Source organism: Chelonoidis abingdonii, chromosome 24 (genome assembly GCF_003597395.2).
Source record: "Chelonoidis abingdonii isolate Lonesome George chromosome 24, CheloAbing_2.0, whole genome shotgun sequence".
Lineage (NCBI taxonomy): Eukaryota > Metazoa > Chordata > Testudines > Testudinidae > Chelonoidis > Chelonoidis abingdonii.
The window spans coordinates 19,908,487-19,926,761 of record NC_133792.1 but is presented as its reverse complement, the minus strand read 5'-3'; the positions used below and the strand labels follow the sequence as shown (position 1 = coordinate 19,926,761).

General features: G+C 52.2%; 1 protein-coding gene across 1 annotated transcript in view; it reads right to left on the bottom strand.

Moving 5' to 3' along the window:
• The window catches only part of NOTCH1 (notch receptor 1), a 98,120-nt gene that overhangs the window by 30,781 nt on the left and 49,064 nt on the right, over positions 1–18,275 (bottom strand). The window contains exons 5-21 of the mRNA XM_032767520.2: positions 17,516–17,638; positions 16,867–17,100; positions 16,169–16,324; positions 15,790–15,975; positions 14,762–14,875; positions 12,966–13,079; positions 10,259–10,492; positions 9,717–9,827; positions 7,973–8,165; positions 6,796–6,941; positions 6,259–6,372; positions 4,734–4,853; positions 4,175–4,327; positions 3,096–3,324; positions 1,784–1,985; positions 1,413–1,566; positions 776–960 (exon numbers count right to left, since the gene is read on the bottom strand). Coding sequence (XP_032623411.1) covers positions 776–960; positions 1,413–1,566; positions 1,784–1,985; positions 3,096–3,324; positions 4,175–4,327; positions 4,734–4,853; positions 6,259–6,372; positions 6,796–6,941; positions 7,973–8,165; positions 9,717–9,827; positions 10,259–10,492; positions 12,966–13,079; positions 14,762–14,875; positions 15,790–15,975; positions 16,169–16,324; positions 16,867–17,100; positions 17,516–17,638 — 2,768 coding nt within the window. The remainder of the gene's footprint in view (positions 1–775; positions 961–1,412; positions 1,567–1,783; positions 1,986–3,095; positions 3,325–4,174; positions 4,328–4,733; positions 4,854–6,258; positions 6,373–6,795; positions 6,942–7,972; positions 8,166–9,716; positions 9,828–10,258; positions 10,493–12,965; positions 13,080–14,761; positions 14,876–15,789; positions 15,976–16,168; positions 16,325–16,866; positions 17,101–17,515; positions 17,639–18,275) is intronic.

Here is an 18,275-nt window from a genome sequence, read left to right as displayed (position 1 = left end):
GCGGTAAGAAGGAACTGAGCAGCGGTCGGGCCGGCAGAGGTATATATCAGGCGCCATAGCGGCGCCACTCCAGGGGGTGCCCTGCTGGCCCACCGAGTGTTGCTAGGGTAAAAGTCTCCGACGAACGTGCACGCGGCGCACGCACACCTACTGGAATGGATATGAGCAAGCACTCGAAGAAGAACCATTAATTACATTCACTCTGGTAATGAACCTGTTCAGTTCTAATCGCAGGTTCCTATACTGTTCCCATCACTGAGGTAGCTGAGTGCCTGATCTCTTCCTCCAGCGGTCGTGTGGGGGCTATTCTAGCCCTGATTACAGGCCAGGATGTCCAAAGGGTGGGCTAAGCACTGCTTTCCCTCTCTTCCCAGCAATACCCGTGCCTCAGTATTGCAGATTGCAGCTGCAATCTACTCAATTTTATGCAAACTGGGAGCAGCCCAGAGGGAACTAGTCAGTTGCCAATGAGGCAGTATGGTTTGGCAGAAGTTTGAACAGCTTTGTTTATAGAAAAGAAAGAAAATAATTAGCATTTACAAAGCACCTGCCATCTGTGGATCTCAAAGCATGCTACCAGCACAAATGGATTATGTACAGGCAATGCTGTTAATCCCACTTTACAGACGGAGAAGAGTGAGGCCCAGACAAGAGAAGTGTCTTGTCTGAAGTTCCAGAGTCAGGAGTAGAACCCAAGCATCCCATCTCCCAGCCCTTTGCTCTAACTGCTGAGCCCCACGTGCTCCCCCAGAGTGCTGGCAGCCAGCCCTTGTACCTCACAGGAGTAGCCTCCCAGGTAGTCCGTGCACGTAGCTCCATTCTGGCAAGGGTTCGGGGAGCACTCGTCCACCTGCTCCTCGCAGTAACTGCCGGTGTAGCCAGCCTGGCAGCGGCAGAAGTGCGTGTTGCCTGTATCCACGCAAAGGCCGGAGTTCCTGCACAGGTGCACCATGTCGACGCCTGGGAGAGCACAAGGCCGGGAGCATACAGTGAAGCACATGCAAGGCCAGCGATGCATGAGCATGTTTGTGCAAAATGGGCCTGTACAGGGGAGGCTGCTCTTTGAGAAAAGCACCCCCATAGGGCACTATTAGAAGTGCCAGGTCTTTGGCCATGCTCTGGCTTCTTTGTGTCACTCCGGTGATCTCTGGCCAGGACAGCAGCCACTGGGAGCTGTTCTGAGTCAATGTAAATCACAGCAGCCTTGAGGTTGCTTTAACTTGTGCCAGAGGCTGAATTAGCCCCCAGCATCACTAGGAGTCAGGGTGTACAGCCACCTTTCTCCCCATTTCCTGTGCCCTGTGCCGAATACAGCTTGGCCATTCCTTGCAAATCTGACCTTAAAACCTCCATGAACTGACCAGGCCCCAGGGCGCTATTGCCCAGAAGACAGCAGCGAGAACAGAAGTTACCTTGCTGCTTTGCAGCCACGTCACAGGATACGCTGGGGACATCACAATACAGGCCCGTCCATCCGCTGTTGCATTCGCAGCGGTACAGGTTGTTGGTCTGCCAGCACTTGCCTCCATTTTTGCAGGGAGAGGAGTCGCACCAGCGCACCAGATTCTGGGGAGAGAAGAAGGAAGTTCATACGCTGTTTGGGAATGGAAAGAATTGTGCAGGACATAGCAAGTAGGGGAGAAAGGAGACCTCTGGATCTGGGGTGCTGAGGTGCAGTGAACCTAAGACAGATCTTCCATTGATGTAATTTAAACTGGCGATCCTTCCAGGATGCTATGTGAGGATCTCGCCTCATGTGATTGATGGGCTACCTGTTCTTTACCTGACAGTTGAGGCCGGTGTAGCCCTGCGGACAGGCGCACTTGTAGGTCCCGTAGCTGTCCTGGCAGGTACCCCCATTCAAGCATGGCTTGGAGTCGCATTCGTTGATGTCATGCTCGCAGTAGCTGCCCGTGAAGCCAGGTGGGCACACGCAGGTGAAGGTGTTGATGCCGTCCACACAGGTTCCCCCGTTAAAACAGGAGCTGGAAGGTGGGAAAACAAACATTGCTTCCCAGTAAACATTAGTGATGATTGTAATGGCATTCTCCATCCATGGATCTCAAAGCCCTTGTACAAACTAACTGATTCAGTCTCAAAACCTCTCTGGGAAGGAGATGAGTGCACAGATAGGGAAACTGAAGCTCAGAAAGTTTGTGTGTCTTGCCCAAGGTCAGACTTTAGTGTAGTGGCAGAGCTAGAAACAGAACACAGGAGTCCAGACTGCTAGTCCTCTGGTTCAGCCACTAAATGGTATAGCCCATGGGTTGTACCTCTCACTAGCTAGCACCTAACGTAAGGAGAGTTCATGGGGTTTTTAAAAATCTCTGGTCTTGCAATGTAAATCCACCATTTTAATGACTGGAGCAAAAACCATGTGGTTTGGGCCCACACTTCATTTCATGGCTTTGTGTAAGGTAGTTATATGGCCCTATTCACAGTTATATCTGAGCCGGTCATGTCCTTGAACATAGTAACCCTCATAGCCCTGCTGGGAGGCCGGGATATACTAGCATCCCCACTGTACCGCTGAAACCCAGAGACACTAAGCAACTTGCCTGAGGTTGCAGGGAGTCCGTGAGCGAGCAGGATTGAACGTGGGTCTCCAGATTCCCAGTCCACAGTGCCTTAACAGAACTCCAGCAGAAGCATGTGGGAGTTTTGGCTGGGAAAGGGCTGCATATCATAAAGCCCTCAGACACCGGCTCATTGGCTTCAGTGGGAGTACAGCAAGGACCTCAGGGTCTGACCTATGCAGCCTGATCCAGCTCCACAGAAATCAGTGAGAGCTTTTTTATTGAAGCCAATAGGAGCTTGGCTAATCCCTTCCTTCACCCTTTGGCAAGATTAGTTTAAACAGACCAGACGCCTCAAGCAAATCCAGAGCAGAGATGAGATTCCCCTGGGCAGACAGGATATGGGCCTTCCCCAAACAGCATCCTCACGAGGGCCACCCTCAATGCCACTGGCCAATGGAGTGAGCCCCTCGGGGCTGCTGGGACACTTGGCATTACAGTGACTCCTGGGCCCACCGTCGCCCCCTGGCAGCAGCCAGCTGTTCAGCATTCCAAGCAGCGCCTGCCTCGGCTGGTTACCTTTCTGTGCAGTCAGGTGTGTTGTTCTCACAGTGGATCCCGCTGAAGCCAGAGGGGCAGGTGCACGTGTAGCTGTTGACACAATCCGTGCAGTTGGCCCCATTCTTGCAGGGGTTGCTGGCGCACTCGTTGATGTCCTCCTCGCATTTGGGCCCCCGGAAGCCTGCCAGGCAGGCGCAGAAGAAGGCATCGATGCTGTCAGAGCAGGAACCGCCGTTATGGCAGGGATCTGAAAGACGAGGCAGTCACGTGGCATTAAGATACAGCAGTTCACAGCCCCAAACACAGCAGTGAAGCTAGGAAGCTTCCATGTGGCATTAGCCCACGATGCCACCACCTGAGAGCAGCCACAAGAGTATCAAAGCAGCTGAGTAAGGCAGCCCTGGCCCGATCCTGGACAAGGCAGGAGCTGGCACTGAACACACAAAGAGCCTGATTCTCCATTCCCTGCCCCTTGTGTTGTCATTAGTGCCAGGGCAGAGTAGGTGTGAAATGCTGCCATTTCTGATTCACACCTATCATGCCCTAGTCTAAATGGGTGATACCGGGTACAGGGCTGTGGAGAATACAGTTCAAAAGTTCCGATTCCCTTTTGGACAATGGTGAGGATACCTTTTAAAAAAAAAAAAAAAAAAAAAAAAAAAAACCACACAAGGTGCAACAGATGGCATTAAAAGGGCAACGCTTTTTCCCACCCTAAGCAAAGGGGACTCCCAGATGCCCCTGCGGGAGGAATTGTTGCAACTGAAGTCTTTTTTAACAGCAGATCCTGTGAATGGCAAGCCAGGAAAACACTGCATCTCATTGAAATGTTGGGAATCTGCATCGTAGTTACACGTTGTAACGACTGGTTGCCCTTATCCTTTCAATACGTGTACTGCCCTCCCTGCAATTTAAGCTCCTTTAAGCAGTTAGGAATATGTCGTGGCAGGTTTCTGCCCCATGAGCAGCCTCTATTTGTTCACGCCGCACAAAATGTCCCTGACTCCAGACCAGGAGGGTAAGGGATGCAAGTGGCTGTGGATACCCTTATGATTTTAGCACCAGCTCAGAGAGCAGATGCGCTGCCCGGGTCTTACTTGGCTTGCAGTCGTCGATGTCAGTGTCGCAGTTATGGCCGCTGTAGCCAGCTTTGCAGTTGCAGTGGTAGCTCCCATCTGTGTTCTGGCACGTGGCGCCATTTCGACAGGGGCTTTTCACACATTCGTTGATGTCAATCTCACAGGTTTGACCTACAAGAGAAAGGGAAGGAAAGCTTTAGCACTTTAACATGCTCATGGAAATGCTGCAACCATGGTCTCCTCTAGCACCAGCTCCAGTGCAAATCAGCCCTGCAGTGGGTAAGTGTCACTTGGGAAGGAGGAGGCTGCAGCACACAGACGGGGAGTGAGTTGACCACGGTCACACAGTGAGTCAGTTGCAGAGCCAGGGATCGTCCACAGAAGTCTTGGTTCTCATATCCGTAATTTAACAATGAGGCCACTCTCCCACCTGTGTTCTAATATTCTCTGAGCCACATAGGAAAGAGAAGGCACAAAACCAGAGGAGGGTTCAGCACAACCTGGCTGCCCAGAGAGAGGAGAGTGCTAAACTCGGAAGAGGACAGATCAGCGCACGCGGCAGAGATCCCCTCCATACCTTGCCAGCCGGAGGGGCACGCGCAGGAGAAGCTCTCATAGTCCTCTGACTCTCTGCACTCGCCACCATTCTTACACGGACCAGCTGCACACGGAGCTAGCACGTCCTCGCACGTAGCCCCTGTGGGCAGAGAGAGACACACACGCGGCTGAAGCCTTGATGGCAGGCTGCTGTTCCGAGTCAACAAAAGGTGGCAGGGCCTGTGACATGCTCGCTGCATCCAGCCCACTGCCCAAGAAGTCTTGGGCTAGTTCCAGGCCTTGACAAGACAAAGGAGCGCATGCTTCCTCCGTAACCCTCCAGGGTCATTTCAGAATTCCCACAGATTTCACAAGACTGACCCGCCTACGTAGAGCTACACTCCCCACTCATGACCTGCCTCTTGGAGGCCTTCCAGAGGAGCTCCTTACTGGGAAGGGCGGGGATGTCCCATCTGCTGGGGGGGCTTTGAATGGTTTTACAGTACTTAATCCCAGTTCCCAGTCCGGAGACAGCCTGGGCACCCACCTTTCAGATTTTAAAAAACTATGGAGACAATCCAAAACCGAGCTTTTATTTGAAAGGAAAGTGCAATTGTGGGGGGAGGGCTTTCAAACGCCCCTGAACGGTCATTTTTCCTGTTTACACACTAACCAAGGGCTAAATTCCCTCCAAAATGTTATCTTCCTTGTCAGCCGTTATCTTCTAAGTTGGCCTTTGCTAGTTTCCAGAGCCTTCCACTCTCCTCCACCCCCCACTGGTTTCCATGGCTACTGGAGAAGACAGGAAACTAGTCATGGCTTCCTACAATTGTGCACGTTTCCATTTTGTGCAAGAGGAAGCAGGAAACTGGCAAACAGGAATCAAGTCAGCAGAAATTCCTCCCCCTACGGAATCCACAGCATATTCTGCACCCTGACCTGCTGCATATTTTTCCAAAAGGAGGGTCAGTGGCTAAACAGAGTTGTTCACAAAACAGACCCTGAAAGGGGGACAGGACTGAAAGCAGAGCAGCCACAACATGCTTTCATTAATAACTCAGCGCCGGATGAGGAGGAGAGCCCACAAACCACATCTTCACTTCTGCATTCACAGGAAAGGGGCAGGGACGAAGCTTCAAAATCCTTCCCTGCTGCTTCCAAAAGCTCCTTGGAATTTCCTTTTCTAAGGTTTGGCTGTGCCAAAACACTGCCCAGGTCACCCCATCATGTCCTGTATGCAATCCCAGATCCTCAGCTCATGTAAGTTGGCAAAGCTCCAAGGAAGCCAGTGCTGCCTCTTTGACTTACGCTGGCTGAGGATATGGCTCATGGCATGTGCACAACAGGGAGGGAGACTGGTATTTTATGAATTAAGGGCTAAACCTTGCTCCCACTGAAGTCAATAGCGGAGGTACTGGTGTGGTACTGCCTGACAAAGGAGAGTGGTATGCTGCTCAGTGACTCTCTTTTCAGGGCTGATCTCTCTTGAGGAAAGGATGCAGGACCCGAAAGCCTATGCAGCAGTTCTGCTGCAGTGTAACTTTCAGCACAGGCTGCTTTCTTACCTGTATATGGCAGGAGACAGTTGCATTTGTAGCCGGCTACATCATCTATGCAGGTTCCCTGATTCAGGCAAGGGTTGGAAGCACATTCATTGATATTGGTCTGGCAGTTGGGCCCTGAGTTAGAAGAACCAAACACACATCAGCAAACTCGGTGTAGACTATGATGGAGGTTTCCTCTGGCGCAAGAGGAATGGTATGATGGGAAAGCAAGAGAGAAGAACAGGAGGACGGGATGAATGAGGCAATGATGCACACAGAACCCACTGGTAACTTCTAGAGGCCGGCCCAGATAAGAGGTTAAGAGTTTACTACCGTTACCAGCTAGAGGAGTATCTCCTTTAGCTGAAGTTGGGGCGATCAGCACTTTTAGTGCAGAAGGTCCCAGGTTCAAAGCCCAGTGCTGACCTGTCCATTGTTGCCTTTCCCATAGATGTGTAGCATGTGTTCCATGACAATAAATTCACACAGAACTATCCACAGAAGCAAAGCTCCCACACACTCGCCACTCAGCTGTAAGAAAGTAGCGACAGCCCTTACCGCTGAATCCCTCCCGGCAGGTACAGATGTATCCACTGGTCATATCCTTGCAGGTGCCCCCGTTCATGCAAGGATTCGATTCACACTCGTTGTTGTTGATGTCGCAGTTTGTCCCGCTCCAGCCTGGGTCACAATCACACCTGTAGCTTTTGTCAGAAAGAAAAATGTAAATCACAGAGTCCAGTTGTACTCATCCTCCCCACCGCTTCAATCAACCCTTGTTTTGTAGTCGTCAGAACTTATTTGAAGCACAAGTTCCCAGACACCCTGAAGCAGAGAAAAGAACTCGCTGCTAATCCTGAATGACTGAGCAGTTGAAGAACCAGTGCTTTACAGGCTCCTTGATAGGACTGCAGGATTCAAGAATTGTAAGAGACCTGTATTAAGTCAAATGCTAGATTTCAGGGGACTACAGCTCTTCACACCTGAAATCTCACGTTCAAATCTCAGTTTCTACGAGTCCCGAGACCTCCATGGCAATTCAGGACACTTGGCAGTCTTTGCTCAGTAAAAGCCAGGGGCTGCACCTGCAGCTAGCCATGTACATCAGCAATGGGGTGCACTGACCGAGCTGTATGTGGGAGCCCCTCTCTGGAATAGCACGTCAGAGAAAAACAGAGTTCTCACTCTTAGGTTGGGTGCAGCGAGCCAGATACTTTATTATCTCTAGCAATTGCATGGAGGGAGAGAGCTAAACAGGTCTCTCTCTAGGTAAATAGATATAGCAAGCATTTATACCTTTGTTACATACAATAATGAGCAACAGCTGCATTTTGTTTATACATAGGTTATTCTGATATCTTATTTTTCTCACCTCTGTTTAGACTATAGTCTATATTCCATACTTATCTAACACAAAGTCGCAACAACTTCTCACACAGTTCTTTCCCACTCGCCTCACACAATCCTCGCTTCTACAAATTTTGCGTTATTAGGGTTACAGCTGGCTTGAGTCTTGCTCACAGAGGGGACTGTTTGCATTGAAATTCCCTTCAAACCCCTGTCAGTTCTTTCTCTACTTTCACAAGAAGGAGGGCTGCGGAGCAAGATTTGGATGTTGCAGCACAGCTGTGCTGGTGCCCAAAATTGAAATAGCAAGGGGTGCTGCTGGAATTTGGAAGATGCATTAACAGAGTGGCGTGGACTGATACATGCTGTTGGCTTCCTGAAAACCTACCCATTGAGTCCATCATTGCATTTCCCATGGATGCAGGGATTGCTGTTACACTCATTCACTTCCAGCACGCACATGGGGTCGTGGTATCCCTCGGGGCAGATGCACGTGAAGCCGTTGATGCCGTCCTTACAGGTTCCGCCGTTGTGGCATGGGTTGCCGGCACACTCGTCGATGTTGATGTTGCACATTCTCCCTAGGAAAGGGAAAAGCCAAAAAGCGTCACCTTGGTGAAGCATGCAAGGCATCCTGGGAACTCACACGTCCCATCAGGGGAGTAATAATACAAGGGGTCTCAGGGCAGGTAGGCAAGACTCCCACTGAGTGCAAGGGACAGCCAGCCTGCGTAAAGGATGGTAGGATGGAGTCTCCAAGCAGTGCTGGTTCTAAAGGGACATGCACCAGCTGGGCTGGTAACCAGCAGCATGACTCTTCTTTGGTGCAAGGTGACTTAGCAGTGGCTGGCTTGCCTCTCTTCTAAATTAAATACAGTTTGTGGGGAGCGAAGCCTCCCTGACATTACTTTGGCTGCAGGAGGAAACAATGAAGGGGAGCAATCTCAGCCTGTAACCCTACCTGCTGGCAGCCTGGCAAAGAAAGGCCCTATTCAAAGCCCCTGGCAGCAGGCATAGGGCAGAGAGGCTCTGCAAGGCTATCGCCCCCGCTGCGGGTGAGCAGGGAGCCAGCCGGGGTCTGTGAGTATCAAAGGACGTACGCATTTTCCAGCAGCGATCAAATAAACCAGTTAGATGAGGCAGCAACCTGATACCCATGGGATTTGATGGTGCAGGAGCCTAATCAACAGCTTTCCGCTCTCTCTATTCCTGGACTCAGCTAAGTCACCTGGGCCGGCAGGAGCCCCAGCCTCCCTTAGGGAGAGTGACTAGCTCATTTCATAGACCAGCAGGCACTGGGGCAAGGAGCCAGAGACAGGGTCTACACTAGTGTCCAGGGCAAGTTCCAGATGCAGCTAGAGCCTGGGCTGGGCCAAGCATGGAGCCCTCTGAAACAGGCTGATGGAGACTGGCAGTGAAGGCTACAATTTCCAAGGTGCTCAGAGACTTTGGGACCCAACTGGAGATCAGCTGATGGGGCCCGCTCTAGAAGAAAGCACCGAGCACCCGCCCTCAGAAAAACCGGTCCTTTTGAGGAGTCTCAAGTTGGGGCCCTAGGAACAGAGGCATCCAGGATCTCCAGCCACTTCCAAAATCGTGGCCCGCATCCCTCTCCAGCTGCAGAACATATAGCAGCAGGGCAGCTGCCTCATTCTGTGCAGTGAGGTTAAATCATTGTAAATTCTCTAAATAAATGCATCTTCCAATGTACACTCATCTCCCACCCAATGTAGAGATCGCAGCTCTCTGGGGCAGGGACTTTTTTATTATATGGGGGTACAGCGCTAGCGCAATGGGGCCTTAATCCCTCATTAGGGCTCTAGGTCCTACCATAATAGAAAGAATAATCCATCATTTCATAAGCTCTACTGCAATTACTTCCTCTTTGCACCCAGCCTCAGAGTCAGGGAAGGACTCTGCAGGCCCCAGAACCCCAGCCACTGGCCTCTGGCCCTGCATCCAAAGTTTGTGGGTGGGATTTAGAGGATTCAGACATCTAAATACCCAACTGAGCTTGCAAATCAGAGGGCCTGATTAAAGCTGAGTGGGAAAATCCGGCCCTACAATCATAGCGAGCTCCCCACTCCATCCTGCCCCCAGCCCTTTCTCCAGTGGCCAGCAGCAGCTCTCACCTGTGTATCCTGGCTTGCAGGTACATTCATAGCCATTGATCTTGTCTAGGCACTTGCCATAGTCACATGGGTTGCTAGCACAGTCGTCCAGGTTGATTTCACAATTAGTCCCTTAAAGAGGAAAATGTAACGAGACGTTTACAGGCCTCAGGCCTCACTGACAAGACAAAATAGAGTCAGAAGAGACTGACAGTGGGGGTGAGGAACTGAAACTCTCTTCCCCACCCCCCTCCTTTGAAAATGTTTTCCAGACCCCCAGGTGTGGAGGTGGTTCTGAAATAGACAGTCAAGCTGGGAGAACTTGTCCTCTCCATAGGAAACCCACAGGCCTTTTCCATAATCAGCCAGGCACTGGGAGACAAAGCAAGAGCTTTAATTAGCTCCACATCTCCTGGTTTTGTTTCCATGACCCAACTGTTCACACTCACCTCGACTGATCACCCACCCGCACCCCTCATGGACAGACAGCTGGAGTCCTGCCAGAGCCCGGACTGCCCTGTTCACTGCTAAGACAGAGCCCCAGATGGGTGACTCCTCCTTACCTGTGGTTCCTTTGAGGCACAGGCAGTTGTAGGCGTTGTCCCTGTCCTGGCAGGTCCCTCCATTTTTGCACGGCTGGCTCTGGCACTCGTTGATGTTGAATTCACAGAGGTGGCCCGTGTAGCCAGGCTGGCAGAGACAGGTGAAGGCAGCGACGCCGTCTCTGCAGGTCCCGTAGTGGCACGGGTCAGGGTCACATTCGTTTTTGTCGATTTCGCAGTGAGCACCAGCAAATCCTGGCATGGGGAAGAAGCCAACAGTCAAAGCGGGAGCCTCGCATCATGCGCTTGCTCCTCCTAATGCAGGGCCTAGTCCTGAGAGGCGCAAAGCACTCGCCACCCCCTAACAAGAGCTGCATTACTCAGAATCCCTTCAGAGCAGACCCATCATGCCCACGGCTCCCCTCCCCAACCAGCTAGGGGAGGGAACAGAGAGGGAGTCTAAGTCCTAAGGATTACCCATTTTTCCTTCAGCCATCCACAGACCACCTCACAGCCCTTCCATTTCTACCCAAACACGCCTAGAAAGTGCGCTGTCCAGTGCCCACTGACATAGCCTCTGGAAATACCACAGCGGAGTCAGACTACACGCTGGCTCATCCCTTCCTCCCCCCTACCCCCAGGGTCAAATGAGCTGGGACCAAGGTATTCCTCACAGCGATCAGGTCAGGCACTGCCACCATGCCACGGAGCCAGCCAGTCTGGCTTATGTGCGCTTACAGTCACTGGCTTCACTGGAGAGCCACAGTCCCAACCCTGCCTGATCTGTCACGCCAGCAGCTCTGTAGGGAACATTTGTCCAGTCTAAAGAACCTGGAGATAGTGCCAGGCCGAAGGGAGACTGGGTGAATTGCAGGCCGCAGAGATTCACAACATGCATCGGAGATAGCCACCTTAAGTTGGAATGGGTTTGCAAATAGCTAGATGGGGGAGGTAGCACCATTGTATCCAGCCTCTGGGATAACTGGGCAATGGACATGAGTTGCTCTTTAATGTAATCACAGTGTTTTTATCTACCTAGGCACTTGTCTGATCCCAGCATTTCTATCTTGTAAAGGCCCTGTCACTGTAGCATCTGCACACCTCACAAACATCACTGCATGTAGCCTCTCTAGGCGGCAGGGCTGCGCTATTATTCCCATTGCGCAGAAGGGAAACTGAGGCACAGAGCTGTCATGCTGGGCGTCTGTGGCAGAGCAGGGAATTGAACTTGGGTCTCCTGACTCCCAGGCTAATGCTGTAACCACTAGGTAATCGTTCCTTCTTCCTTTCCATTGAAGAGCAGTTCCTTGGCCTCTTTTAGCATAAGGACTCAGGTGCCCAATCCCATACTTCACACTCCCTTAGCTTCCAGCGGGAGTGGAAGCCTCTGTTGGGGAACTGGGCCACAAGATGCCAAGCTGCATGGAGAGCCAGCCTCTTTCTATCAACCATGCAACTGCTGCCCCCTCCCCCTAATTAATAACCGCCCTCCCCAGCCAAGATCCCCCAGTGCTGCGAGAGCACAAGCCCCGAGGAGTCAATGGGGCTTTGCTTGAGAACGTGGCCAAAGCGCACAGAACAAAAGCATCTCCCCCGCACTCAAACGAAAGGGCCTTTCAGAGCCAGGAGAGCTGGGCTTTGTCCCGGGGATACACAATGATCATCATTAAGCTGGCTCCGCGCAGGAGCCGGTCCCTCACTCGCCTGCCGGCCTCTCCGTGCGTTTGTCATGGAATCCGAGGGGGGAAGGGGCGCGCGTACCCAGAGATAATAACGCTCTTGCCATTATCTGGCCCTACTCCGCTCCCAGAAGTGGGGGGCGGGGGCATGGAGGACAAAGTACAGCTTTGACTATCCTCCGTGAAACCCACATAGCAGCTTTTCATCGGGGCTTGGCATTAGCAATACACTAATTAGAGGCCATTCAGCTGGAAGATTTCTGGCGGGAGCTGCTCCACAAAAGAGCCACTGTTTGCCACTGGGGCTCATCTCATCGTTTGGGCCAGTCATTCCTTAGGTTTCACTCATCGAGCCCACAGAGCCTTGCACCTTGTTTGGACGATAGAGGCTGCTTTATTTCCATCCTTCTCTGTCTTGCTAGTCTTTGCCTTGGAGGTGGGGAGTAGAGACAGGGGAAGAGGACACGCCCCAAACAACGAGTCCCAGGCAGGTGGGATTATAAGAAGGGTTCATTACTGGTATAATGGCAGTTCCTACAGACCCTGACAGATGCACAGTGAGACAGTCCCTGCACTGACCGAGAGCAGGGCCCTGTTGTGCCAGATGGTCCACAGACGCACAGTGAGAGACAGTCCCTTCCCCGAAGATCCTACAGTCTAAACACGGCACTAAATCAATTCCAATATCGATTGACTCCAGGAATCTGGCCCGTTATTTCTAGATGCTGTCCTTCTATTGCACCTTTTGCCCAAGCAGCTCAAAACCCTTGACAAGCTTCCAGACCTTGATCCTGCTGCCATGGCTTTCAGGCACATAACTCCTCACCGGGAGCAGGATTGAGCCCTGATTAACGCTTCAGCATTAAATATTCTCCCCAGTTTACAGAGGCAGAAACTGAAGCAAAGGGTGATTTATCCAGGATCTCTCAGCAAATCCCTGGCAGAGGCAGGAATTGGACCTAGGAGTCCCAGTTCCCAGCCTCTCCGTTCTAGCTGCCAGACAACACTCCCGCACCCCATTCCGACTGGCCAGCTAAAGGTCTCCCCACCTTCTGTGCACTCGCAGGTGTAGGTGTTGGGGCCGTCTATGCACTTAGCCCCGTTCTTGCACGGCGTGCTGGCGCACTCGTCGATGTCGTATTGACACAGGTGCCCGTTAAAGCCTGGAAGAGAACACAGAGAGAAAGCTCATTTTTCACAGCCCCAGCAAGGCCAGCACTGGGACGAGCACCGGCTCCTTGGGAGCATTTCAGGGGCGGGCTCGGAACCTACCAGCTTCTGAGAGAATGGGACTAACGGGGCTGCGGGTGTTGATAGGTCTGCCCTGGGCAGGAGGTGGCGGCTAAAGCAGGGGAATGAAGAGCCCCTGGCTTCGCCTTGACAGCCCAGACACAACCTGGATTAACTTGTTCCCCACCCACTGCCTCTCTACCCTCACCCCTTAACAAGGCCGCTTACTCCCAGCAAGTTTGGGACAATGGCTCCTAACACCAGCAAGGGGGGCAGGGCAGAAGGCGAGCAGCCCTTAGGCTCGGCCATGGCAAACAGACATGCAGCTCCAGCTAGCAGATTCCACCCGTGGTTTGCCCCCTCCACCACTCCAGCTCAATTCTTTACAATCCGAGTATTTCCCAGCCCCGCACATGAGGCCGGAGGAACCCTCTCTCCCCTGCAGGAGAGGACATTTTCCAGACCGGGCTGGGGTTTCCATGGTGATGGCTGGATGGGGGGCTGTGACCCAGCATTGAGCACATCTTATTTACATCTCTAGAGGAGCGAAGGCTCTGAACTTCAAAACCTCCTTTCACAGATTAACTGTCTCCCCATTCTCTGCTCTACCCCCTGACTTTGACACCCTATTCAAACCCGCCAGCGCAGCCCCTCTGCCCAGCCGTGCCTCCTCCACACACTGGGGCCTTTTCAAGTGCAAAGATGGGCTTTTTAAATCCTCGCTCCTCTCTCCCGCTGGCTCAGCAGGCCCCGCTAGGCGGGAAGGGCTCTCCCATTGAATGCATCTTCCCACCCACACGGCTCCAATCCTGAGAAGAGCTGAGCTCCCACTCAAGTCCCTGGGATTTGCGGGCACTCAGCCCCATTCAGGATTCGGCTCCACAGGAGGAAAGGGCTGGGGCTGCCATGAAGGGAACCTCCGTGCCTCTTCTTTCACTTGGCCGATTGGGTCTCACACCAGAAAAGGGCCAGGTGCTGCTCTGGGATAAATCAGTTGCGCTCCACAGATTGCAATGGAGAGATGCTGATTTACACCAGTTCTTCTATAGTGACTCAGGCCTTTGTGACACTGCACTGCACTGCACACTGTTGCGCTTTGAGGCATGTGCCCCCATCTCTAGAGCTAAAGGAGAATCTTCACAATACAAGGCCTATGACACACAGTAAGGTAGCTCTTATTCCAGCCAACGGGGCAGTGGGACACATACACCAGTCACCGTTTTACAGAGCTCGCTGCCTTGCAGGGCTCGCTGAAATCATCTGCCAGAATCTCTCCAGCATAGGCCATTGGGGATTCTTGGGTGGGAGAAAGGATCCCAAACAGTTGTCCCCACACACTTACTGGGTCTAAGCGAAAAATCCCGCTGGTGCTCCTTCCTCCCTTCCCGGAATGCGCCTGGTGCTCACATTAAAGTTTCCAGACTCATATCCAGGCTGCCAAAGTTAGGAAGCTTCAAACGAAAGGAGCGTTATTTCCCTGAGCTCCAGGGATCTGCCCCACTCTGCTGGGTTGAAATCCATCGGCCCAGCGTTGCCTCTGGGTGGTGGATTAATTCCAACTTTGTTTCCACTACAAAGGCTTATGCTGAAGGCAATGCTATCGATCGCCCCGTACCTGTGGGGCACTCGCAGTGGAACTCGTTTATCTTATCGATGCAGTTCCCGTTGTGCAGGCAGGGGCTGCTGGCACACTCGTCCGTGTTGATTTCACAGTAAATGCCCTCGTAACCTGCGAGTCAGAGATCCAAAGTGCCTCTCAGAGTTTGCAGCAAAAGAACCCCATGCTGAGCATTGCAGGCCTGCACCGAGGGACGCCAGGCATGGATGTAGGCTGCCGTCTTTGGGGAACATGGGACAGTGGCCTGTAAGGCTCCAGAGCAAAAGCCAACCTGCGGCTGATGGGGGTTATCAGGAAGCCTTCTCTATGGGCAATATGTTCCATAAATCTCCACCATGGGGTACTTGCACCGTCCCCTGAAGCAGCTGGGGCTGGCCACTGTCAGAGACAGGATACGGACCCCAGCCTGGGCCAGTCAGGTAAAGCCTATGTCTGTAAGAGGCATTGTACAAAAAGAGCCCAATCCTGCATTCTCTGTGCATCCAATGCCCTCGTTGATTTCTTTCTCCCCACCCATCCCCAATATTCCTATTGCTGCAGTATTGTCAAGGAAGTTTAATGAAAGAAAAACAAACCCTGCAGCGGATTTTTCTTCTAAGCTTCATTCCCTGACAAAAATCAGCCTCCCACCTCCACCAGCACAGACCTTCCCTGCAAATCAGAACTCTGACTCAACCCCATTGATGTCACTGGGCTCAGTTTGCTGACATCAGGGGCCTGTGGGCTCTCAGGTTTAGTTATGGGACTTCCAGCTGGAGGGTTTTCAAATGCCCCCCAGCAGGATTTCCCCTGCTGAAGGAACCTCCCTTGTCACTGTTCCTAGAAGGTTTCAAAAACCCTAATGGTAAGGTTACAAATAATCATACTTCCATGTAAAGTAATTGCTCATTGCTAAGGGGTGACCACAATCCTGCCATCAGGTCTGGTGCGCCTGGTGTCCTCTCAAAATAAACCATATCCCCCCCCAGGGCCAAGGATCAGGATTGGGGTCTAGGAGAGAGAAAAGTGACAGCCCTTCTACCCACCTGGCATGCAGATACACTGGAATTCACCAATCTGATCCAGGCAGGTGGCATCATTCTGGCACGGATTCGAGAGGCATTCATTGACGTCTATCTCACAGCGGGGACCCGAATACCCCTGGAGACACTGGCACTGGAAGGACCCTTGGGTGTTGATGCATTTCCCAGCATGCTCACAAGGATTGGCTCCTAAAAATGACAAGTGTCGTTAATAAAACCCATCTAGACAGTCTCTATTAACAGCCCCAACAGCTGGATGCAAGAGGGTCACGGGAAACCTCCCCGCCCCGTTTATGTATTTTTAAACCAAACCTCAGCTTGGGCCTGATCCCCCGACATTTCCTCAGAAAGGACCCCCAAAGCTGGCAGCCCCTGCGTTTACCTAGAGAGCACTCATCTATGTCTTGGTTACAGGCTGGGCCCGTGTAACCCGAGGGGCAGGTGCAGATGGCTTTGCCGTTGACAGGGTTGGTGTCGCAGTTAGAGCCTTCGTTGCAGGGGTTACTGATGCAGGCGTCATTCAGGTGGCACAGCAAACCTATCGAGCAAAGCACACGCACACATGCCTGTCAGGGTAGAGCTGTGGAGGCAAGTTTCCGACCTCTGTCTGAGGGGAGTGCCTAGATTGCCTAGCCGAGAGCAGACCCCATTGTGTCGGGTGCTGGACAAACACAGCATCAGAGACAGTCCCTGCCCCAAAGAGCTCCCAGACCAGACAGACGACAGGTGGCAGAAACAGAAGCACAGAGAGGGGAAGTAGCCTGCCCATGATCAGAACAGGACAATGGAATAGCTGAGAAAAGAACCCAGGTCTCCAGACTCCCAGTCCAATGACTGATCCGCTCTTTATTCTGGGTGAAGGAAAAGGGCTAAATTCTCCTTGGTGTAACTCCACTGACGCTAGTGCTGTTACACCAGAGATCAATGTGGCCCAAGGATTATAGAACAGAGAGCCATTAGATCAAGCCAACTCCGCTGCCAGGACAGGATAGAGTACTCTGAATGTGCCACTGGACTTTAATCTGGCTGCACACACTTCCCTCCATCCCCATGTATCACACTAAACCTGCAATCACCCACCTGTGCGGCCATGTGGGCACTCGCAGTAGAAAGAGGCCACCCGGTCATGGCAGGTAGCACCCTGGAAGCAGGCAGCCATAGCACAGTCATCAATGTTCTCACTGCAGTCCTCGCCGGTCCAGCCGTTGACACATACGCAGTTGTAGCCACCATGGTTGTTGTGGCACGTTCCTCCATTCTGGCAGGCATTCGGCATGAGCTGGCACTCATCAACATCTTCAGTGCAATACTGGCCTGCAATAGGGAGGAGTATCGTAGTGAGTGAACCCAACTCTCATGCTCCAGGGCATAAGCTGGTCTCTCCACAGTGGTCAGGAAGGAATCTCCTGCCTTCCCCGCCACATGGACAGCCCTGCACAGTGAGCTAGGTACAATGCAGGGATTTTTCATCTTCCTCAGAAGCACTGCTAGAAGCAGGATACTGGACTGGATAGTGCAAAGGATCAGCCCTAATGGACCAGACCAATGTCCATTATGGCACACAGCAAGCTGTGCACTGGCAGTAACATCTGCCCTAATTCTGCTCCCAATTCCGTCAATGGATCTTCTGCTATTTGCTTCATCTGCAGCATGATCTGTCTTCTGCAGTCCCTGCTCCTTAAGCTCACATACCCAGTCCCCCATGCTCTCTCCATAGCCCCAGCTTTACCTGTCCACTCAGGAAGGCACTGGCAGTTGTAGGTGTTAACTCCATCCACACAGGTGCCTCCATTCTTGCAGTTGTTTCCAGGACAGTCATCAATGTTGTCCTCACAGTTCTGACCAGCAAAACCTGGAGAAAGGAAACACCTAGATCTACTCTCTGCTCTGGAGGAAAACAACCTGTCCCAGCCTCCGGAACACCACAGAGCTAAGAGGAGCTTGATCTCCCACCCCCCAGGAATAGGCTTGGCTATCCACAGCAGGATGCAGGTGCTGAGATGGGTACCAGCCGCCTCCATCCAATGTGAACTGTGCCAAAGACTGGGGGTGTCTGGCAGCAGGGTTTGGGTTGAGCTCCGCCTCTGCTCCCAGCTGAACAAAATGTCCTCCTCCCTCTCTGACTCCCCGTTCCCTTGGGACCATACTGCAACAAACTGCTGCATGCTTCAGCTCTAGGATACACAGCTTTCAGCGACACTCTGGGTCCAATCCTGCAACCTTTATTGCCTCAAACTAATTTAATGGTGCGAGACAAGAATCAGGCCAATGTTTTCTCTTCCATTCCTGATTTTCAGTCAGGCGTCAGTAACCACCTGGGCCTTGTTTATTACAGACTTTGTAGCATGGATATGTCAGGTGGGACTCTGCCTGCTCCCTAATGCAGTGCTAAGCTGTATGTCACTGCTCCCAGGACACAGATGTTAGCTGGAAAGCCTCATCATGGCTGGTTAGTGATTAGTCTCCTCCCTTGGACTTGTGCAATAACT